The sequence below is a fragment of the Genypterus blacodes genome, unplaced genomic scaffold (assembly GCF_046128005.1).
Source record: "Genypterus blacodes isolate CSIRO-AG114 ecotype Tasmania unplaced genomic scaffold, CSIRO-AGI_Gbla_v1 ptg000053l_1, whole genome shotgun sequence".
NCBI classification, from domain to species: Eukaryota; Metazoa; Chordata; class Actinopteri; order Ophidiiformes; family Ophidiidae; genus Genypterus; species Genypterus blacodes.
Genome location: NW_027466865.1, coordinates 5,582,942 through 5,606,189, shown reverse-complemented (window position 1 = coordinate 5,606,189; position 23,248 = coordinate 5,582,942). Strand labels below are relative to the sequence as shown.

At 43.4% G+C, this 23,248-nt stretch overlaps 4 protein-coding genes across 4 annotated transcripts; all 4 read left to right on the top strand.

Moving 5' to 3' along the window:
- Positions 1 to 233: 233 nt before the first annotated feature.
- Positions 234 to 5,482, top strand: pes (pescadillo). Its single transcript, XM_076151010.1, has 15 exons — positions 234 to 393; positions 609 to 688; positions 878 to 1,031; positions 1,197 to 1,306; positions 1,428 to 1,599; positions 1,734 to 1,823; positions 2,417 to 2,533; positions 2,709 to 2,786; positions 2,904 to 2,993; positions 3,553 to 3,683; positions 3,789 to 3,914; positions 4,107 to 4,291; positions 4,383 to 4,534; positions 4,684 to 4,851; positions 5,134 to 5,482. Exons 1-15 carry the CDS (start codon positions 370 to 372, stop codon positions 5,206 to 5,208), a joined length of 1,752 nt encoding a protein of 583 aa, XP_076007125.1. The 5' UTR covers positions 234 to 369; the 3' UTR covers positions 5,209 to 5,482.
- A 1,631-nt stretch (positions 5,483 to 7,113) lies between these two features.
- Positions 7,114 to 12,124, top strand: gal3st1a (galactose-3-O-sulfotransferase 1a). The gene is made up of 3 exons (XM_076150664.1): positions 7,114 to 7,467; positions 9,603 to 9,753; positions 10,027 to 12,124. Exons 1-3 carry the CDS (start codon positions 7,458 to 7,460, stop codon positions 11,180 to 11,182), a joined length of 1,317 nt encoding a protein of 438 aa, XP_076006779.1. The 5' UTR covers positions 7,114 to 7,457; the 3' UTR covers positions 11,183 to 12,124.
- A 334-nt stretch (positions 12,125 to 12,458) lies between these two features.
- On the top strand, positions 12,459 to 19,993 carry lztr1 (leucine zipper like post translational regulator 1). Its single transcript, XM_076150987.1, has 19 exons — positions 12,459 to 13,021; positions 13,987 to 14,049; positions 14,155 to 14,211; positions 14,317 to 14,396; positions 14,532 to 14,640; positions 15,007 to 15,090; positions 15,184 to 15,241; positions 15,359 to 15,498; positions 15,583 to 15,784; positions 15,970 to 16,080; positions 16,184 to 16,276; positions 16,366 to 16,461; positions 17,105 to 17,294; positions 17,399 to 17,568; positions 17,658 to 17,944; positions 18,038 to 18,187; positions 18,433 to 18,538; positions 18,647 to 18,727; positions 19,112 to 19,993. The coding sequence occupies exons 1-19, from the start codon at positions 12,870 to 12,872 to the stop codon at positions 19,226 to 19,228; spliced, it is 2,346 nt and encodes a 781-aa protein (XP_076007102.1). The 5' UTR covers positions 12,459 to 12,869; the 3' UTR covers positions 19,229 to 19,993.
- A 1,183-nt stretch (positions 19,994 to 21,176) lies between these two features.
- cldn26 (claudin 26) lies at positions 21,177 to 21,833 on the top strand. The gene has a single exon (XM_076150661.1). The coding sequence runs from the start codon at positions 21,177 to 21,179 to the stop codon at positions 21,831 to 21,833; it is 657 nt and encodes a 218-aa protein (XP_076006776.1).
- The last annotated feature ends 1,415 nt before the right edge of the window (positions 21,834 to 23,248 follow it).

Genomic DNA, 23,248 nt, shown 5'->3' with positions numbered 1-23,248 from the left:
TCATCATCTTCTTCTTCTTCCTCATCCATTATTATCATTATCGTTATTTTTATTAGTTATTATTTGTGGTTTATGATTTATTGTTGTCATTGTTGTTGTACTTTTCATCATTATTATTGTCGTGGTCTTTGTCGTTGTTGTTGTTGTCTTGACCTCGCGTCCGCGGTGTTTTGCAGGCCTAATTTCTATTCAGGCATAGATAGGGACAGCCATTACAGCTGGGTCCTTGCTGCTCCGCGCATGTCAGGCCACACGTGCATCCGACAGGGTTCCGTGTCTTTAGGAAGCAACGTGTTTACATCTTTGCGGTGTACATTCCAGACAGTTAAGCGTTTCTAAACTGCTGCGGGACGTCTCAGAAACCTATAAATGGGGGGGCTTCAAAAGAAAAAGGTAAATGTCGACGTGTGAATAGTGTCAAGATCGTAACTCGAACTCCGTTTTCTGTGTGGCTAACTTTAGCTGCTAGCTAACGTTTGTTTTATTAAACCAGGACAAATGATGGATAGATGACGGAATTTGAAGTAGTAGCATCTGTATAACGTAGCTGTTAATGGACGTTGTGTGGTCAGCCGACTTAAATGTGAGTGTTTATCGTTGTTTTCCAGTTCGAGAGGGGCTCTGCCACCAATTACATCACCAGAAACAAAGCACGCAAGAAGTTACAGCTCAGCCTTCCAGATTTCAGGTACAGCGATGGTCCCGTATCAGGATCTGTGTCTCTGATGAGCTGTTAACTGTTCTTATGTACAGGTCACGTTCACACACAGGCTTTCTGACCCTCCGCCTGTTTTTATTTATTTAATTCACAGAGAATGCTGTTTAACAGATTGCTTATGTTCATCTCTAAATGTCCTGCTCTCCCTCTGGTTTCTAGGCGGCTTTGCATCCTGAAAGGCATCTACCCTCATGAGCCCAAGCATAAGAAGAAGGTCAACAAGGGCTCCACCGCCCCAAGGACCTTCTACTTGGTCAAAGACATCCGCTTCCTTCTGCATGAGCCGATTGTTGGCAAGTTCAGAGACTACAAGGTAACTTTGGCAGTCATGCCTGTGGCTGCCTCGTTGATTTGCTCAGCCATTGTTATATTTTTGGCTGGATTCCTTAAACCTATGCTCAGCTCCTGCATAAGCCTGTAAATGGCACTTAAAGGCAGTTTGACAATGTGTGTGTGTTCTCATGTTTTATTTGAACAGGTATTTGTACGCAAGCTTAGGAAGGCTTATGGAAAAACAGAATGGTCAGCGGTGGAGAGACTGAGGGAGAATAAGCCGTCGTATAAACTGGACCACATCATTAAAGAAAGGTGAGACCATAAGATCTGCTGCTCAACAGGAGGCCGCAACTTCAAACATCATATGCATATGGTCCAATGTATGAGTGTGACAGGTGATGTTGACTCTTTGGTGCCCCCCTCTGTGTGGCAGGTACCCCTCCTTCATCGACGCTCTCCGTGACATAGATGACGCTCTGTGCATGTGCTTCCTCTTCTCCACGTTTGCCCGCACAGGAAAATGCCACGTCCAGACCATCCAGCTGTGCAGACGCCTCACTGTGGAGTGGATGAACTTGGTCATTACATCTCGTTCTCTCAGAAAGGTAAACGGTTGCACTTCACAGCCGCAACTACGCTCCATTCTTTCTTTGTCACTGCCATGAAAAGATCTGTGTGGTTGTGATGTAAAAGTGTACTTATACATCTTATATTCTAAACATTTCTCTCTCTCTGGTAGGTTTTTATCTCCATCAAGGGCATATATTACCAAGCTGAGGCCATGGGGCAGCTCATCACATGGCTGGTGCCCTACCAGTTCGCACACGATGTAAGTGCAGCATGATGAAATGCAAACCTAAAACTGAGCTGTCAGGTGTTATGGCTGTCATGATGTGAACACGCCGGTGTGTGAGTCCAGTATACAGGAGATCAGCTGCTCTGTCTGTTAGTTTGTTGGAGACGTGGGATGGATCAGGGTTTCTTTATTGTGGTAAACATTTCAGTCCATCAGCCGGAGGATCAGGTGATCACAGGCAGCAGCCGCTGTGATTGGGCTCTGGTGGTTGTTACACTTTACTACTTCAAAACTCACAGATGAGTTTAGAACAGTTAATTACAGAAGAGGAGAGGGTGACTTGAATTATAAATGTTGGGAACAACAACACGATGAAGAAATCTTGCTAATTAAACTTAACTAAGCTTAGATGTATTAATGATCTCAGGCTACGCCACTTTAAGCGCACCATCAAAGCAGGGGGCATGTGTGCTGTTTCCTGAGCCAGAGGAGCTCATGGACGCATCAACAGAGCCTCTGAAACCCTGCACCAGGATCAGGTGCAGCCAGGACTCGTGTTGCTGTAGTGTTGCGTGGCCTGGGTGTTATTTTGTTCCCACCCGTTTAATCCACTCCTGCTCTCCCAGCACCCTACAGATGTGGACTACAGAGTGATGGCCACGTTCACAGAGATGTACACCACCCTGCTGGGCTTCGTCAACTTCAGAATCTACAGTTCCCTCAATCTGGTTTACCCGCCAAAGGTATCTGAGGCACAGCGTTAAGTGGAACAACATTTGCTGGAATTTCATTTGTTGGGGGTTTTTTTCGGACAAAAACTGAAACTACTCTTCTTCGTAAAAGAAAATGTTGCATTGTAGTTTCACGTAGAGATCATAAATGATTCTGAGCTCTTTTAATGTCGTCCTTTTATTCCAGTTCGACAGTAAATCCGAGTCGGAGCTGAAGGAAGAGCACGAGGAAGACTACGCTATGAATTCAGAGAGCTACTTAGAGGTGAGAGTCTTTGTCTCGCCTTCACTGAATCATTATCCTCATTTTAAAATACTTAAACATGCAACAAACTTGTCAAAACAAATCTAATCAATCGTCTTGTGTTTGGCTGTGGTGCAGAAACTGTCGGCCCTGAGTGCCAGCCTGGCCCGGGCCGTTTCCACCACAGAGGAGGAAGAGGCTGAAGTGGACCAGTTCCCTACAGAGGGGGTCAGCAAAAAAACACACACACACACACACACACACACACACACACACACACACACACACACACACCACCACAACTCTTCACACGTGAAGACAAACAAACAGCTACATCACTTTCATGACTCGTACTGATGTCATTGAAGAGTAGAGACGAGTGACTTAATTGCTGTGAAGGTAATTGGTCTCAGAAGGCAGAGGTGAGAGGTCAAATATCTGCCATTAGAGGTGTGAGACTGGGGATTACAGCGCCGTGTTTGGTTGCCATGGATGCTGTTTGTCAGCTTGTTTTGCCAAATTGGCATGAGGTTCTCAAGTCACTGTTCAACATTGATCATGTGTTCCATTCTCAATACAGCTTTAAAGTCGTTTTAAACAATTCTGCGGTGTTGGTATTTTAGGCTTCTCGCAACATTTTAGATTCTTCCTCACTAAATGGGGATTTGTTTCTTGTTCCTTGACAGGTGTTCAAAGTGATTTCTGTATGATTTAAGCGTCTTCACTTGGTTGTATTGCTAGAATTTCTCCTCTGATTTCCCCCCCCCCCCCCATATTGTTTCTTTAGGAGGACATGGAACAGATGGAAGCTCGTGAAAAGGAGCAGAAGGAACAGGATGTTCAGAAGAGGCTTTTTGATGGACTGAAGTTCTTCCTGAACAGAGAAGTCCCCCGAGAGTCGCTGGCCTTCGTCATCAGGTGCGTGAGAGCGTCTGCGGTGAGATTCTGTCACTCGGAGGCGACTGGTCCCTCCGTATGACCCTCAAGTCCTTAACTGGTGTGCGTTGCCTTGCTGCCTTTCAGGTGTTTCGGAGGCGAGGTGTCCTGGGATAAGTCCGTGTGCATCGGCGGCACGTACGAGGTGACGGATGAGACTGTCACTCATCACATTGTGGACCGGCCCAACATGGACAAGCAGTACATCAACAGGTAACGCAGAGTGTTTCCAAGGCAAATGTCTGATGAAAGCATCTGCAGTTTATGTCCCTGAGTCCTCCATGTACAAAAGCTGCGGCCATGATTATTGTCCTCTGCCTTTATATGTCATCCACCATTAAAGTTTCCAACCGCCACATTGAAATAAAAGTGTTGTTTCGCTCTTTGTTTCACTTGTTGTTTCAGGTATTACATCCAGCCACAGTGGGTGTACGATTGTGTCAATGCCAAAATCCTCTTGCCCGTGGAAGACTACTTCCTGGGAGTGACTCTGCCTCCTCACCTGTCCCCCTTCGTGGAGGAGAAGGATGGAGACTACGTGCCTCCAGAGAAACTAAAGATTATGGCTCTGCAGAAGGGAGGAAAAGCTGGTAGGAACAGAGGCACTGCCCGGGAATCTGTGCTCATAGCTTCCATAACCACAAACACAAAATTGATTTTCATTTCATCACATCACCATAGCAGGCAAACAGCAGGAGGAGGAGGAAGAAGAGGAGGATGAAGAAGAAGAGGAAGATGACGAGGAGGAGGAGGATGAGGAAGAGGAAGATGAGGAGGATGAAACAGAAGAGACCAACCTGAAGAAGATGGAAGAGAAGCGATCTCAGGGAAAGGTAAAGCAAACGCACCACAAGATCAGACCACCTCCTTTTAAATGTTGCAATGCAACAAATGCAAAAATATCCTATTACAACATCTGAAGTACATTCAGCTGTCTGACTCTCTAAAAAAATGAACCATTAACCATTCATTAACCCCTCAGGCTCTGTCGGTGAAGGTGACACCAGGCAAACTGAAGGTAGAAAATGCAACTCGCCTGGAGGAGGAGGAGAAAGCAGAGGAGAAGCGCCTGGCCATCATGATGATGAAGAAAAGGGAGAAGTACCTTTACGACAAGATTATGTTTGGAAAGAAGAGAAAGATCCGAGAGGTTTGTCCCGATTTAGTTCAGAGTTAATATAAACACGTGGGTCAGATAAGACTGTTTGACGCCAAATGTTAACATTGCTACATTTTTAACCACGTACGTATGTGCCCGCTTATCTGTAGCTGATAATGCTGAACACTATTGTGAAGGCTGTGAAGGCTGTGGAACATGTAAACCCAGCCATGACCCTCAGAGGTCACTGTCCTCTCAGAAAAACACACCTGGAGGACAGTTTGGTTTTGTCGTCCCAGCTGCTCATTAACTCCTTTCACTCTCCTTCTACAGGCAAACAAGCTGGCTGCTAAGAGGAAAGCCCACGATGACACTGAGAAAGCAAAGAAGAAGAAGAAGGCCAAGTAATTGCTAACTTTCCATAGACTGACTCGGTGCTCAGCCTCATGAGGTAGAATGCATGACTCACGTATGTGGCACGAAGCCTCACTGGTCTGTCAGTGATGTGGCTGTGTGACCTGTGTGAACGTTCTATCTGGAACACAGGATGTGGATCAATAACTGTCTCACATAAATGGGACAGTCTGTCTTTATTCAGTTTGTATGAACTCTGCCATTGGTCGACAATGAATATCCCCCACTGTTGGAAACGTGTGTTTTAAAGTAAAAACTATTAACAATGGAGTTTGTTTGTCATGATCTTGTAACAGTATAAGAATAAAAATGAAATTTCTAGCATCTGGTTTTGTCTGCTGTTTCCTCACACTGCCACTGGGATCTGTGTTCAGAAAGGAGGAATGAAACCTCACAAGACCCAAGAGTTCACATCTTTTAAGTGGGCAGAGGTCACTGTAGTGTCGACAGTGCGAGCCTGAGCGATTAGTCTGTGCGTAGCTAGTGGGCGTTAATGACGAAGGAGCATGAGACCCCACTGATCGCTGTGTGCCTCCACTCCTCAATCTCTTCATTCACTAAGTGACCCCAGCCCCTCCACCCGTCCCCACTCTCCCCTGTGGCCGATCTGCATTCCACGCATGCCCACCCGTCCTGCTCTCAGCCTGGCACTCTGGGTGCGTGCGGGCGAGACGCACCCTGCTCAACAAAAGCGGCAGTGTTGTAGCTGGACGTGATGGTGGGATGAGCGGCACGCTCCCTATGCTCTCTCCCTGTTTGCTGAGAGAGCAAAATCACTCGTACTGTAATGAGTGAGGCCACATATTGCTGCATCCTGGCACACAGATGCAAATGGACTCATCGCTCCTGTCCATTTTGTTCTCTGTTGAAGCGTCTTGTGATGCAGCAGATGGTGCAAATAAAGTGCTGTTTGTACTTGTTTTAATTATATTCATGATTACCTCCATCAAAGAAGTTTTGTTTTCATCTTGGTCTGTTTGATTACCAAGTTATGAATTGTTTTTTATGAAACTTGGCGGGCAGGTTGAACCTGGTTTATGGAAAAACACACTTTTAGTGGTGAGCTGTCCAAGATGGAGCATGTTTTAACATTTTGACCTTTTTTTTTCCAGAAGCCCTAGGTGTTTATGTGTCAACTATTTTCTCTTCACATATTGGGAGATCATCTAGGTCCTGGATGATCTCCAAATAGTGTGATCTGGTGCAGATCCAGATGAAGGTCTGGTGGACAGGGATGGTTCCACACAGATGTCAGGTCCAAAGAGTTACAGCACCAAACTGAGAGAAACATGCAATTACCACCATTATGTAGCCAAAAGAAAACAGCTTGAAGTCCTTCGGTTAAGGTTTGTGCGTTATGAGTTCCTCCCTAGCTTTATATGTCTATAAAACTCAATAAATGTTAATAGAAGACATAAACCTCGTGTATAAAGAAAATGATTGAGTGTGTAGCTCTTTATCTGGTATTGTCACTTATATTATCCACAGCTTGCAGGCTGCTTGGCTTGTTTAGATATTTGGAGTCCAGTGCACAAATTAATTACAGTTCTTTGCACCTTCCTCTAATAATGCCATACATATAGACACAGATTGCTAAATCAGCATGTCAAACAATACAGAGAAAGAGCAGTCTTGATCAAGTGTTACAATTAAGGCCTTTGTGCTTTGGCTTTCTGCATTTGTTCTTTTTATGCCGTTTTCCACCCCTCCTATCAGCTTGCAGCTCAGACTTCAGTGTCTGCACTCAATAGCCCTCTGTATGTAGTCACAGAATAGGCACTATACAGACTGCTCCCCCCTCCTCACTCCCTCCCTTCCTGTCTTACACTCAGTGACAAGAGTGCGTCCCCTGACAGAGATCCTGACGTCATGGGCGGCTATGAGCCTCCCTGCAGTGCTTAATTCAGCGAGATCAGTTCTGGAATTGAAATTGGAGGGAACGGGTGAGGGTGGAGGCCAGGTGGCATCAGGTGTGCATACGGACGTAAGGAGGGAAAGAGGAGAAGCAGAGCACTTACCAGATGAGTCAGATCTACAGTGCTGGGCAGCACTGGGGATGAAAGGAGTGCTGGACTGTGCTGCGTGAACAGCAATGTGTGTGTCAAGATCTGACAGAGGAAGAGCTGTGGGAGAGAGTTCAGGCTTCTGCTAGTCATCTGGAATTAAAGGAAAATGCTGATGATCGGTCACTCATAGCAGCGCTCCCGGACAAGAAACACTTGCTTTAGTTTCTGTTTGGATTTATGCATGAGGGTAAGGACTTTTTCAATATTTTCTCTGGAATTTGGCACATTAAACTCTTAAGATAGTTTCCAATAGTTGAAGAAAGCCCAGTGGTTAACTCAGTATAATTACCGGCTCTCTTTTATGTCTCTGATCTTCATCTGAAGTCATACAATACTGCACAGTGCAAACATTTGCCGGTCAACTGTAACTTTGTGTGGACTGTTAGACAAAGTAGGTGAGTGAGCTATTGGAATCATGGACAAGGACACATATAGAAGTTTACTCAGGCATATTTGTTTCATTTTCAAACAATGGAATAATACCTAACTTCATAAAATGTATTGCCTCCCTGCTTGATCTCAGAAGGTGGAGGCAGATTTCGCCCTGCACCGTCCAGCCCGTCACAGAGGCTTCAGATGGCAGAGAGAAAGCTCCCTCACATGTCACCATAATGGGCCCTTCATGCAGCCCAGACAAAGGGCAGAAATAGCCCGTTTAGCTGTGTTTGGCGAGCAGTGTTTGTACAATGCTCGGACGATAAGGCTGAACCTCAACTGTAACTGTGCAGTTCATGGCTCATGCAACAGTTAGAGGCAAAATTAAACAAGACCTCAGACATTCAGTGGACCTCTAGATCATGATAAAGACTTCTCGCTGTTGTCTGTAGAGCATTCACAACAGATCTGGCTTTGTCTAAAAAGGTCTGACTCATTTTTAGGATGTGAAAGAGCAGTTTAAGCAGCAGCCATATGGCTCTAATTCATCATTGATGCATTACAATTCCTGTTTACAAATGGGAGCCCTGTAAAGAAGAAATCCACTGTTACTGTTTATACTCCGAACAGTAAAACATTCACATGACCATATCAGATCTCATGCATCCCGTGAAGATCCACTATATTCAAGCATGTGTCCCTGTAATAATGCGTTATTATGCAAAGTATGGTGATTTTTTTCCAGTGTGTTCTTATCCAAAAGTTGTTACCATTTGAGAAGATAAGGCACCCATTTATGATCTTGTAACTGTCCTCTGCCTGCACAATATAACAGCATATATTGTCTTAGAGTTAGAGGGTTTAGGCTTCTGTGAAAATATTGAAACACATTCTGAGGCAAAACAGAATTCTATGGTGATTAAAACATTTTTAGGATGTCCATATTAAAGAGTATGTTGCTTGGGTTAATAACAATGAGCAGAATGTTGTTTTTTAACCACAGAATTAATTTTCATAGAGTTTTTTAAAAAGAAATCCAATCCCGAGCAGTAAAGCAAAAGGTTGTTGAGTATATTTGGCACCACAAATACCTAATCTGTGGTAAATATCAGGATTAATCCTTTCATAATCTCTATCAACCCACTCATCCTGCCATTTGCAACCATGAAGTGTAATTAATGCTCATCTTTTGCATTGCATTGCCTCCTACTGCAAGACAACGTTCAGCAGCTCATTGTCTTCTGCGGGCAAGAATTTGCAAAAAGAAAATAGAAAAAAGAAAAATGCAAATAAAATGCAAACAAAAAGTGCTAATAAATGCTGGGGACTTTAGATATATTTTCATAGAAGAAAGCCTTAGACATGACAATGAGCCTACAGTTATGGGAGGTGCTAGAGATCGTTTTTTTTAAACAGAAAGAGGGAAAAGAGAGAGGGAGGGAGAGAAAAGAAAGAAATGTTCACAGGTGGCTCTTTTTTTTTAAATAATGAGCTTTATAATGAGCGACTCTGTATGGAGGTCACTTTGGGTCAAATTATGCTTCAAGTCTCTTGCTACTCGTGTTGCTGAGTCAGCCTGAGGCTCGCCTTACAACAGACTGCAGGGGGTGTGTGTGGTGCTGTATCACTTTCCACAGGATTGCATTATTCATATGGAGGACAGGTGAGAGACACAGGGGGACCGCTTCACGTCACAGATACCATTTTGTAACTCTCATCACAATTTTAACGACACCTCGTGTTTAAATGTTTATGAAGAGCACGACCAAATCAAATTAGGCTGAGTGTTAAAAGTGTGTCAGTGGAGCTGCGCGTCTCTACTCGGACACTTTAAATTAAGGGTCCCCAGAACCCTAACGTGTATAATGTCAGATAAACTGACTGAACTTTCTTCTCAAAGCAAGTTACATTTACTGTGAAGATGGTGATGATCTCCTGTATTTCAAGGTGATCTTCTGTTCCGCTGGACCATGATTGGCAAGCAATGGAGGCAGTGGAGGTCCGTGTGCAAAGGCCTGGTCCTTGGTTCCCTCCTCACCAGCTGCATGATCCTGCTTTACTGCCTCTCTGCTCCACAGGTCCACTTCAATCTGCCCGAGTAAGTCTCCTCACTCTGTTCTACAATACAACACGTTTAGCTGATGTGGCTGTAATTTGCATATAAAATGATAAATAGCTGCACCGCTCACGGAGATGTGGAGGGAAATCAAACGATTGCTGGAATTTTCTGTGAGACAGTGGACAAACAATATTTCTTGTTGGCTATATTCCATTTGCATTGAGTCAGAATGTGTCTTAACATAGGCTGCTTATTGTATCCTTGGCAGTAAATGACATTGACACTTATGTTGTGAGTCTTTTGTCTCTGTAGGGTGCCAGTGCCTTACTCCTGTGCCCACCGCCCAGTCCAGTTACACACCAAGCAAGCCATGAACAGCTCACAGCAAACCACAGGCCAGACTGGCCTCTGCACCCCTAAAGTGGATATCATGTTCATGAAAACCCACAAAACAGCCAGCAGCACCTTCCTAAACATCCTTTTTCGTTTTGGAGAGAAGCATCGCCTCAAATTTGCCTTCCCTGACAGCAGAAATGATTTCTTCTATCCCTCTCCTTTCCAGCGCTCTCAGGTCAAAGACTACAGGCCTGGAATGTGCTTCAATATCATTTGTAATCACATGCGTTTCAATGCACCTGAAGTGTCCAAGCTGCTCCCTATAGATACGTCCTACATTACTATCCTGCGAGACCCAGCAGAGCTTTTTGAGTCATCCTTCCACTACTTTGGCCGGTTGGTGCCTCTCACCTGGGGGATACCAGGGGACGATAAGCTGACTGAGTTTCTACGTGAACCGCATCACTACTTTGATCCTGTGGGCTTTAACTCTTTCTACCTCAAGAATCTGCTGTTCTTCGACTTTGGACTGGACAACAATCTGGAGCTGGATGATCAAAGGGTAGAGGAGGGCATCAAATCCATCACTAACCGTTTTCAGCTGGTCATGTTGGTTGAATATTTTGAAGAATCGCTCATTCTGCTTAAGGATGCCCTCTGCTGGGAGATGGATGACCTACTTTTCTTTAAGCTAAATGCCCGAAAGGGCTCCACTGTATCCAAACTTACCCCTGAACTCAGGGCTAGGGCCCTAGAGTGGAATGCAATTGATCGGAAGCTATACCGACATTTCAATGAGACCTTCTGGAAGAAAGTGGAAGTGTATGGAAGACAGCGTATGGCTCAGGATGTGGCAGAACTCCGGAGGAAGAATGCAGAGATGGCAGCCATCTGCATAGAGGGGGGTCGTGCTGTAGAGGCGGGCAGCATCCAAGAGACTGCCATGCAGCCCTGGCAGCCCATTGGGGAGAAGTCCATCATGGGCTATAACCTGAAGAAGAATGTGGACAAGGCACACAGGAAACTGTGCCGTAAGATGTTGATGCCAGAGCTTCAATACTTAACAGAGCTTGGGGTTAACTTGTGGATCACCAAGCTATGGGGGCACGTCCGAGACATCATTAACTGGTGACTTGGCATGTGAGCAAGAGGGGCCAATTCTACTTTAACTGTGTGGCTGAGAGGAGGAGGATGAAGTTTCCCAGTCTAGTGACCTGTCTTATTCTGTTGAAATTGATCAGTGTTGACTAGTTTGCATTTCACGTTTGTGCATTGTAAATGATCTCAAAGGTGCTTGCAAAAATGTTCACCTCACAATCTACAAATACTGAACAAGTTTACTACTTAGAGGCCTAGTACTGTTTCATGTTTGTGAGTCAATTTTGAAGTATTAAAACTGTCTTGTCTTTGAATATGTTGTTCTAATGGTAAAGTCAGATGCACAGTTAAGTTTAGGACTTATTTTTGTAAGCCCTTTGAATGAAATAAGATAAAATGTTGCCATCCCAGCTAAGTTTGAGGGGAAATGATGCTGTTTTATTTTTATCCCTGTTTTCAATTTCATGTTGGATCATTTACAAGATATTCTCCAAACGTAGAACATTTCAGATAAAGGAGCCTGAGAAGCTTTTGAAGTGCAAAAATACATATGTGAAAAATGTGAATGTAAGTATCCCATTTGCCTGTCCTACACAGAATCAGCCATAAATAGAAACAGATGAGGAATAAACAAACTATCAAATGCAATAAAATGTGCAAAAATCAATAATTACTGGCAATACAAAATCTCTCTTTTCTTTTCTAATGGACTTACTTATCAATTAATTTATTTCTAGCTATGGCTGATTCTGTTTTCCATACTCCCTTCCCATCTTTCCTCGCAATGTATGATAATCCTCAGATTTTCAGAATTCTCAAAATAAACTGGGAACTACATGCAATACTGTATTAGTTTGTGCAATATTGCATTAGTTTATTGTCTGACTCATAAAGTTGTCTGCTTCTGTCTGTTTTTGTACATCGCCACATATAATAAGCACAACATGATGTTTTGGTGAAAAAAATTACAGAAAATCAAACAGCTACCTGAGTAACCTATTCGAATATTCAAATAATAATAATCCTAATAATAATAATTAGCTCCAACATTTGATCTGGTATATGATACAGTATAGCCAAAGACAGTAAAAACACAGGAGCTGGTGAATAAAATCAATAACGTATCAACAACAAGAAGATATGTAATTCCTCGGAAAATATTTTCTTCAAATACATTTTCACATGAGTGACACTGGAGTTGTAAGGGTTGAAGTGTAATTGCCGTGCTGTGACGCTTGATGGTGACAGATGTCCGAGCGGAAGCAAAACTGCAGTGAACCGTGATCAAGAAGAAGAAAAAAACGCCTTGACCAATCACAGTGAAGCGTGCAGTAGGGGCGTGGGCGACTAGCTTATGTGTGATGACAGCTCTTGTTGAACCAGATTAGTATTCGTGCTCAAAATCTCGCTGTGATTTTATTTTATTAATAAATTCAGACTTGCTGTACACTTTCAGCGAAATACTTAAGTGAAACACGTGTAGCGTTAAACTTACGTCCGCTTTTCTTTGCTGCTAAGCAGTAGCACGTAGCTAGCCAATGCTAGCTATGTAGCTAACCGGAAGACTTTAATCTTCTAACGTAAACAAAGCCTAGTACATATTTTCTGTCCGGTTGTCAGCTAGCAGGCGCTTCTACGGGTCGACCGGCACGGACAATGGCGTTCACGTAGCTGCAAATAAAGCGGCACCGAGGAGTCACCAGCTGAATAAGTTAGCAACGATGTCCTGTAAGTCAACCAAAGTGGCCCCGAGTGTTGATTTCGACCACAGTTGCTCTGACAGCGTGGAATATCTGACGCTTAACTTCGGCCCGTTTGAGACCGTCCACCGGTGGAGAAGGCTGCCTCCGTGCGACGAGTTTGTCGGTGCAAGGTAACATGATTTTAATGACGTCATTATCAATTGACTCAGAGTTGTGTTGATATTATGGTCTGTACCGTAATACAGACGGGGCCTTATACAGTACTTACGGTAATAATAGATTTTCGACACGATATTCGGAAAAACACTGGCTTTTTGAATGATAAATATCTAAAACATTCACTGTATGTTACTATACTAAACTTTATAACGGGTCATAACTGTGTGCGTGTGTTGTATATACACTACCAGTCAAAAGTTTGGACTGAGAAGAGAAGAGAATGAGAAGGTGTGTCCAAACTTGACTGGTAGTGTGTATATATATACTATATATATATATATATATATATATATATATATATATATATATATATAGTATATATATATAATCCGACGGTGTAATATATATATATATAATTGGTTTAAAATATATATATAATATTTATTTATTTTTAAAATGAATGCCCTTTATTGTTTTGCACTATCCACTTTGCGGCTGTAACAATGTGAATTTCCCCATTGTGGGACAAATTAAGGATTATTTTATCTTAACCTAATATAGTTTATAACAATAACAATATATTGGGTATTTTTTTTTTTCTGCTTTAAAAAAACCGTTTCTACCTCACACATACAAAAGGTATATATGTGTATATTGGTTGTATATGTATTTATTTTGTATTTCTTGTTCTGTACCTTTGCTACTGTGTCGACTGAATTTCTCATCTGTGAGATCAATAAACGCCCTATCCTATCCTATATATTGTTTTACTGTACATTGTCAAACATGAGAGTTCACTAACTCTGATGGAGGAGGAATGACAACAGTGACTTACTGTTTAAATATCACGGTCAGCTGTCCACATACTTTTGGCCATGTGGTTGTATGATATCTGATTATGTTCTATTTCATCTGTATTGTTCCTCCATGGACTTTTGTTGACCTTTATGCAACCTCATCTTTTGTCTTGACTCAGACGCAGCAAGCATACAGTTGTGGCATACAGGGATGCCATATATGTGTTTGGAGGAGACAATGGGTGAGGAGAAATAATATTTTACCCGGCTTCTTTGTTCTTTGTTTCAGTTACCACTCTTAAAAGCCATTATCTGTTTATCCGTTTGTTTTCTGTGTGGCACAATAGGAAAAACATGCTGAACGATTTACTCCGCTTCGACGTGAAGGACTGCTCCTGGTGTCGGTAAGTCCGCTGCACTGCACCGCGCATCGGCTCCAAATGAGCTTTTATAAGGACGGCAGCTGTCAGAATACCATTTCACGGCCTTCTCTCTCTTCTACTTTACAGAGCTTTCACCACTGGAACCCCTCCTGCTCCCAGATATCACCATTCAGCCGTCGTCTATGGCAGCAGCATGTTTGTTTTCGGTGAGAGTTTTAACCTCATAGTCCTCCTCATGACATGTCGTTTTCATTCTGCACTTCTCAGAGTCACTTGATGTGGATGATATTGAGTTGTGTGATATTATATTGAGTGATATTGTTTGATGTGTTACATTTCAGGGGGCTACACTGGAGATATTTACTCCAACTCCAACTTGAAAAACAAAAATGACCTTTTTGAGTACAAGTTTGCAACGGGGCAGTGGACAGAATGGAAAGTGGAGGGAAGGTAAATGCACGACTTGTGTATTTTTAAAGTTTCAAGGGTTGATTGATATGTCCTGAGCCTTGCATGGAAATATCTTAACCCGTAAGTGTTTTAAAATGTACTGTAATCCCTGTTTGTTGGCCCAGGTTTGTCAGAACTGTACACGCAAAGACCTTTGGGAACCTCTGAATCCTGCAAATTAATAATCACCCCAAGAGTTTCATTCTTCCACAAGCAAATCAAAGCCCTTGCTATCTGCCTTGTCTGTTGGGCTCAGAACATATCATTTAACCCTTTTAAGATTTTTATATTCCCTTTCCAATGACAGTAGCTTATTGTTATTGGTCCTGTGAAGACACTGTCACTCTGAGTGTTTGTGTGCTTCAGCTTGCCAGTGGCCCGTTCAGCACATGGAGCTACAGTCTACAGTGATAAGCTTTGGATCTTTGCTGGCTACGATGGGAATGCCAGGTATGTTTGACTTTGCTTTTCCTTATCTCACATCCACCACAGTCACTTATTTTCAACCTAATATTGGCGATATTCTTGTCCGTGTCCGTGTAGACTGAATGACATGTGGACTATCAATCTGCAGGACCGAGAACACGCCTGCTGGGAGGAGGCCAGTAAAACCCGTTCAACTTCAAACTCTTTACTTTAAACCTGTTTAATAGAACAAGAATATTCACGTCGGCTCAATGTAGTAACGTCTCCGCCTCTCTGCTGTTGTGTTATTCAGATCGATCAGAGCGGGGAGATTCCTCCTTCGTGCTGCAACTTCCCTGTGGCCGTATGCAGGGACAAGATGTTTGTCTTTTCTGGTCAGAGTGGCGCCAAGATCACCAACAACCTCTTTCAGTTTGAGTTCAGGGGCCACATGTGAGAAAGCTCAACTCCACTCAACTCGACTCTTTTGCCCATATTTCCCCGCTGTTCTAATCGTTCTTGCTCATTTGTCCCCAGGTGGACCCGCATCCCCACTGAGCACTTACTGCGCGGCTCCCCTCCCCCCCCTCAGAGACGTTACGGCCACACCATGGTGGCCTTTGACCGCCACCTGTATGTATTTGGCGGCGCTGCTGACAACACTCTGCCTAATGAGCTACACTGCTACGACGTGGACTCTCAAACGTGGGAGGTGATCCATCCCAGCCTGGACAGTGAGGTAACCAACTTAACAAACATTTAGTGCTGTGGCAATAGGTAATGAGAGTTGCTCAACAAAATCCTAATTTTCTGTTTTATTCACAGGATAAGTTATGAATGGGAAAGTGCTAGTCGTGTTTTTACTCTTTGTACTGGCAGCTTTGCCTTCATCTCTCCTCTTCTGCTTCATCTGTGCCTCCTCAGATGCCCAGCGGGAGACTTTTCCACGCAGCTGCTGTGATTCAAGATGCCATGTATATCTTTGGAGGGACTGTGGACAACAATGTGCGCAGTGGGGAGATGTACAGATTCCAGGTTGTTGTTTACAGACAGTCTTGCCAAAAATGAACATGATCCATTTGTTACTCCATCTCCTGTAGTTGCATTACCGCTAATAAATGTTGTGACTTTTTTGCAGTTCTCATGTTACCCAAAGTGTACACTCCACGAGGATTATGGGAAACTGTGGGAGAACCGACAGTTCTGTGATGTGCAGTTTATTTTGGGCGAGGTGGGTTTTCGTTTTACAAGGCGACACACACTTTGCTTCTGTCCTTAAATGTGTTGCGTGTGTGTGACTCCGTGCGTTGCTGCTTCCAGAGGGAGGAGAGAGTCTTGGGCCACATCGCCTTAGTTACTGCAAGATGCCAGTGGCTACGGAAAAAGATCCTGCAGGCTCGAGACCGGCAGCGACAGGTCAGACGCTCCATTTCCTTTGAGATGACTTGTTACAAGCTACCAGCAGAGGGCAGCAGATCTGTATTGTAGATTCTATAAATACTGACTAGCTGACATGGCAAAATATTAGAATCATCTCCCAACATAATACAGTGCAGCACAAAACCCTACAGCATCAAAAAACCATTTGAAACTTTGTTGTGTAACATTTTCTGTAGAAAGAACATATAAAGCTGCAATATAATGGCATTTATTATTTCGTCAAAATACATGAATTGTTTTAAGGTTTGGTCCAGCTGCAGATCACACGCTGTGATGTTTGTAGGAAGAATAATTGGACTCTAGTTTGTAAAGATTAGTTCATCATCGACATGCAAAACAAAGAATTTGTAAATTTAGTTGACAGCAAGTTGACCTTCTCATTTCTTTTAATTTGGCACAACATGGCCATTTAAAGCATTTGGTGTCTTTCAATAACATCTAAGGTCACCATGTGCTTGTAGGCAGGGTGCAAAATCAACAACTCTTTGAAGTGAGGAAACATTAACTACTATCAAAACATTATACACATTATTATCAACAATCTTAGCAGTGGGACGTCAGCTGGAATGTTGCACTGAAAGTGTTACGTAATGTTCTGTCTTTGTCCTCGACTCCACAGAAGAGCAAACAGGAGAGCAGCGAGGAGAGTGACGACGGGGCGGCTGGAGGCCTGAGGGATCTCCCAGGAGGCAACAGACCATCGGGGACGCAGCCTATGCTCGAGGTGTCCATCAGAGAAGCAGAGGCGCAGCCTTTCGAAGTGTTAATGCAGTTCCTCTACACAGACAAGATCCAGTATCCACGCAGAGGTAGCTTTCTTTACATGATGACCTCGTTTGTCCGACTGGGTGGTACCTGAGAGAACACACGTGACACACTCATGTCATGTTCTCTTCCTTGCCTGTCTCCCTAGGTCATGTCCAGGACGTCCTCCTAATCATGGACGTTTACAAGCTTGCACTTAGTTTTAGGCTTTCCCGGCTTGAGCAGCTGTGTGTTCAGTATATCGAAGCGTCGGTGGACCTGCAGAACGTTCTGAGTGTGTGTGAAAATGCCAACAAACTGCAACTGGATCAGCTCAAAGTATGTCCACTTCAACACTAAAAACAGATGCTAATGAAAGAGAATATGTTTTAGCACTTGCGCCAAACAAATATTTCTTCTTCCTCCAGGAACATTGCCTGAACTTTGTGGTGAAGGAATCACACTTCAACCAGGTGATCATGACCAAGGAGTTTGAGCGTCTGTCCACCCCGCTGATTGTTGAAATTGTCCGTCGTAAGCAGCAGCCTCCTCCTAGGCTGTACTCAGACCAGCCGGTGGACATAGGGACCTCTCTGGTGCAGGACATGAAGGCCTGCCTGGAGGGAGGCGGCGGCCTGGAGTTCTGCGACATTATTCTGCTGCTTGACGGACAACCACGTCCAGCTCATAAAGTAATACTGGCCGCTCGCTCCAGGTACAGGACTCATTCTGCACATGTACAGTAGCTATAACATCTATTCAAACCCAGAACTTTATCCAGATTCTAATGTGTGATTTCACCCCTCAGTTACTTTGAGGCCATGTTTCGTTCCTTCATGCCTGAGGATGGTCAGGTGAACATCTCCATCGGTGAGATGGTTCCAAGTAAGCAGGCGTTTGAATCCATGCTGCGTTACATCTACTATGGCGACGTCAACATGCCTCCAGAGGATTCCCTGTATCCTTCACAATCCATCTTATTACTTATTGAAAATAATATTAACTTTATATGTAAAGTTTGCCACAAAAGGAACCTTTAAATGTGCAGAGGTAACGTTGGTACGACACAGGAGTCAACATTCAGTGACGTGCTATGAATAAAATGCAGTTTTTGTTTTGTTGGCACCACCATAATGTGTTAATAATTTCTTCATTTGTGAGTATGTTCATGTTGTCATCCTTGACTCGACTTGTGATAAACAGCTATCTTTTTGCGGCGCCATATTACTACGGGTTTTCCAATAACAGGCTCCAGGCTTACTGCAAGCAGAATCTGGAGATGAATGTCACTGTGGAGAACGTCTTGCAGGTATTTATGTTTTTATTGTAACCAATATGATCACATTGTTCCCTTTAACAAAAAAAAACATTTGTGAGATTTCTTCATTAAGTTTTACCTCAATTTCCTCCCCTTCAGATTCTGGAAGCAGCAGACAAGACGCAGGCTCTGGACATGAAGAAGCACTGCCTACACATTATTGTCCATCAGTTCATCAAGGTGGGTGGGCTCGTGTCTGGAGCCCTGGGGGTTTGCTGCCCACTCAGTGCAGCTGAGCTAACCCTCTAGGCCCGTCCTCTTTGTGGGAGGCCGACACCTTTGCCCTGGTGGATTTCCCTCCACCTTCTATGTGGAGACGAGACCGTGTGCTTGTACAGCCTGGCCGGCTGTGCAAGCACCTCATCCCATAATGCTGAGGGCGATAGTGCCACTGTGTTTACTGTTACCCAATGTCCCTGGAGAGCACTCGTTTTGATTATGCTTCGTTTTTTTTGCATGAGCGACCAAGTGCTACCCATTCTTCATTTTTCTCTTTTCGAGTCGGTCAGTTTTTCTTTATGTCTAATTTTTTGCCCTTTTCTTTGCTCTCCTCCCCTGCCAAAGGTATCCAAGCTACCCAACCTGAGGTCGCTCAGCCAGCTGCTGCTGTTGGACATCATCGAGTCCCTCGCCACACACATATCAGACAAACAGTGTGCTGAGATGGGCTCCGACATTTAGGATGACCAGGCGAGCTGGGCTCTCCTCTCTTCACACCTACTTCCAGCCTTTTCTTTACATTGGACCTAGCATGTCACAACCTGCCAGCCCTTTATCCATGCAGTATGAGAGTGTACCTGTTTTTTTATGTGCGGTTAAAACTTCAGCCAGATGTTCTCTGACTCTCTTCATCTCAGCCACAAGTGAAACTGAACACGAACGAAGGTTTGGTGTCAGAATCATAAAGGATGAAACATTTTTTAATGTTTAGTTTGTCATTTATTCATATAGCAAACACAGAACAAAACTTGATTTAGGTTTTATTCGGTGCTTCATTCTTATATATTTAAGCGATTTACTGTAAGAACTCATACTGGTGCCAACGTACAATTTTCCACTTCCAGTTTCCAGTTCCAGCCATCTTGATTTACAATTCATCCTCTGTCATCTAAATGCATCTATCATATATTGTCATGCATCATTATCTGTATTTATCACAGTATTACTCTCAGCTCTGACACTGTTAACAAGGCTGGACTGTCAGAAGATGTCAAAGAAGTGAGTAGTAAGAGGTATATACTGCGTCTGTCTTAAAGCTGTTTCAATGTAATATACTGTATGTTAGGATTAGTAAACAGTTGTGACATTATCCCTTGTTACTATAACTGACAGACATAAGCTTGTATAATCTGTATAATATAGCAATCTGTAACATGCAGTTATGAAATATTGAGCCACATGGGATCCATGTATATAAGGCCTTAATAAATCTCATATGGAACGAGTCACAGTTTTCACTCTTTTCCGCCTCAGTATGTAAGATGCTGTGTAGAATCACAGGTGATGCCTCGAAATTAAGATTTAAGGATACATTCTTTTGTTTTGTAGTCTCTGACATTTTTTGTAATAAAAACGTATTCTTTGCAAGACCCTTGTCATAAATAAAAAGGTTTTGTAGCCCATATACCAGAAACAAGCTGAAGGTCAAGGATTGACCTTTCATCAAATTAGCAGTGTCCTTCAGGAGTCTCAGCTTCCACAGATCTATGAAGGATAAGCTCAGACAACGCTGCTTTGTATAAGGTGGTGAATTCCTTTTACCTCTGCAAGGTCGTGACACAAGGTCTGAAGTATTTCATTTCAGTTTAGGAAGAAGGAAGATCCATCCTTAAAAAGACTTGTCATTTGTCATTTACTCTCTAAATTGCTTTTGGATTCAGAAAAAGAGGTTGACCTAAATTCCACAAGGCACAAGGTTTGATTTCCTGTTCGCTGCCAGCTGTACCTCTAAGATCTGTAACGTCCCAGTGTTGTACTCATCTAACTCTGTTGTAAATCGTGTTGCAATGAGCACAAAGTGATTCATTCATAGTCAAGATACTTGAGACACTTTGGCAAATGGGACACTTTTCTCTTCCTTTCCGTAGCATATAAATGGCCTGGCTACAATAACAATAACTTACTCTCATGGGTGACATCAGCAACAACATTTCCTCTCAAATAATCACCACTTCAAAAGACGACCATAGGTTGAATTTCTCTCCCATAGAAACAGGTCATTATGCTCATCCCTTGGGTGGCTGTTGGTCGTTTTGTGTGTCCTCCAATGCCCAGCTTGCTCATGTTTCATTCATTTAAGTCTCCTTGTGCACACACTCGGCCCAGAATCCCATCGGACATATCTGGTTTCATGTTAAAAAAAGTGCTCATTGTTCACTGTGATGATAATTTAAAACTGAAACAAAGCAGTATGTCTGTTGTAATGCCACGGGGGAGGATTATCTCCCACTTATCAGGAGCATTTCTATTAAGAAAGCATGATTAAGTGAGCTGTCCAGGTGGGACGGGCTACACTGCCGCTCAGGGGCTCCCAACCTGTTCCTTAGACCTGCGCCACAGAGCAGGAACTGCAGCACAGAGTGTGTATGGGTGTTTATGTGTGTGTCAGTGCCAACGACAGCGGTAGAAGATGGTTTTTCTTACGACAAAAATGATGCAGAGAACTGCATCCTTTGTGACTTTGGGGGGCCTGGTGACTTCTCTTGTCACTACTTTCCTTCCACTGTGGAAGACGATGAACTCTGAACTGAACGAAATGGAGAACTGGTTCTCTGGCCTGTGGCACACTTGTCTCTACACAGAGGAGGTTGGAATCCAGTGTAAAGCTTACGATTCCATCCTGTCACTGCCTATGGACCTGCAGATCTCCAGGGTGCTCATGTTTGTGTCTGTAAGCACCGGAGCTTTGGCTCTGCTGGTCGCCTTTCCAGGGCTCGATGGGATTGAGCTCTTCATGGGGCAGCCCGGTGTGAAGAGAGGGGTCCTCATCCTCGCTGGGGTGCTGGCTTGGGTCTCTGGGCTCACCACTCTGGCCCCGGTCTCTATTGTGGCCTATACGACTGTGGTGGACTTCTGGAATGCGGGTTTTCCCGATGTGATGCCACGCTGGGAGATCGGAGAGGCAATGTTCTCGGGATGGTTTGGAGGTCTGGCGTTGGTGATCGGAGGTACCCTCTTCTTTATAGCTGTGTGCATGGGGGACTTTGAACAAAGGCCACCGAGCGAACCAAACACTCCTCAGGTGACGCACAGGACAACACAGTACATGAGGACAGAAGTTGTATAGCTTTCTCATGGACAAATGTGTTATTTTCCACACATTCATGTACTTGATGTTAGTGAGACATGAGTCAGTCAGTTTATAGCGATGACAATACAATCATTTGTGAAATATCTCAGAGGCTATGATCGTGTGTGAGACAGAGATGAACAGTGTAACATACAGTATTGTGACTGAAGGAGCATTCAAGGTGGTTATATTTCACGTTGACTTGCTGAACACATCTGTATAGTTTCCATACCTGGTAAACTGAAATAATTTCTCTATCCTTTTATGAGAGCAGTAAAATAGAATAATAGAAAGGTTTCAAGGACTTTTTCCAGTAACTAGTGTGAAATAAAGACTCATTAACAGCTGCAGTTTCATAGAGATGATAAGAAGGATAAATACAAGTAGATGTGCACATTAGTAGCAGCAGCAGAGCTTTAACATTTAGCATTAAATAAACATTGAAAATAGTCTGTCACACATTCATGGCTAAGACATTAAGTTTTGATTTTTACGTGGCGCTCTGTGGTTAGAAGTACTGTACAATTTAATCTGCATATGATATTAATATGTATAGATGACTCTGTAACAACAGACAGCAACTGCAGCAAAGTATATTTTCAATAAAGGCTTTGAAAAAACATACACAACCAGATATCATGTTGAGATGAATGGTTTAAAATACCACTTTTTGTACTGCAGAGTGTAAAACGTCTCTGCATGAGAGGAGTTACAGTAGTTTAACTGATGTGAACAAGCCTGATAGGCTGATAGGCTGATATGCAGCGTTCAGGGTCTGGGAGCACACAGGCTGCGGTGAATAGCTCACTTTAATAAAAGCTGCATTCCACTGCTGCAGTTCCTCTGTGTTAAATTTCGTTTCAGGGAGGGACTTGGCACTGTAAGGTTCTTTGCTCCTTAATGCACAATCTGGCTTTAGTACACTGCTGTACATTGTAATCATCCGAACTGACTGGATTCCTTTCCCCCACTTTTATGTGATAAGAACGTAAGTGTCAAAAATTGCGTAATGACTTGTATTAATCTGTGTGTTTGTTTTTGCTGCCCCATTATAAAGGCTTAGATCGAATGAATGAATGGATGAATGAATGAATGAAGTCACAGAGGTTGACTCTACCCTAATATTGCTATATGTATGCAGGCTGTGATCTTACATTCAGTATGGCAAGGATTCAGTCCGTTTTTCTTAATCAGGGATTTTGGTTGATGCGCTGATTCAATTAGACTGAGTGATGCAAGCAGCCCACCAGTAGAGCTGATCAGTCATTTTACTGTGCTTACACACCCCCTCACACAGAGAGAGAGAGAGAGAGAGAGAGAGAGAGAGAGAGAGAGAGAGAGAGAGAGAGAGAGAGAGAGAGAGAGAGAGAGAGAGAGAGAGGAGGATGAACATATAAGTTTACTCCTCCTTG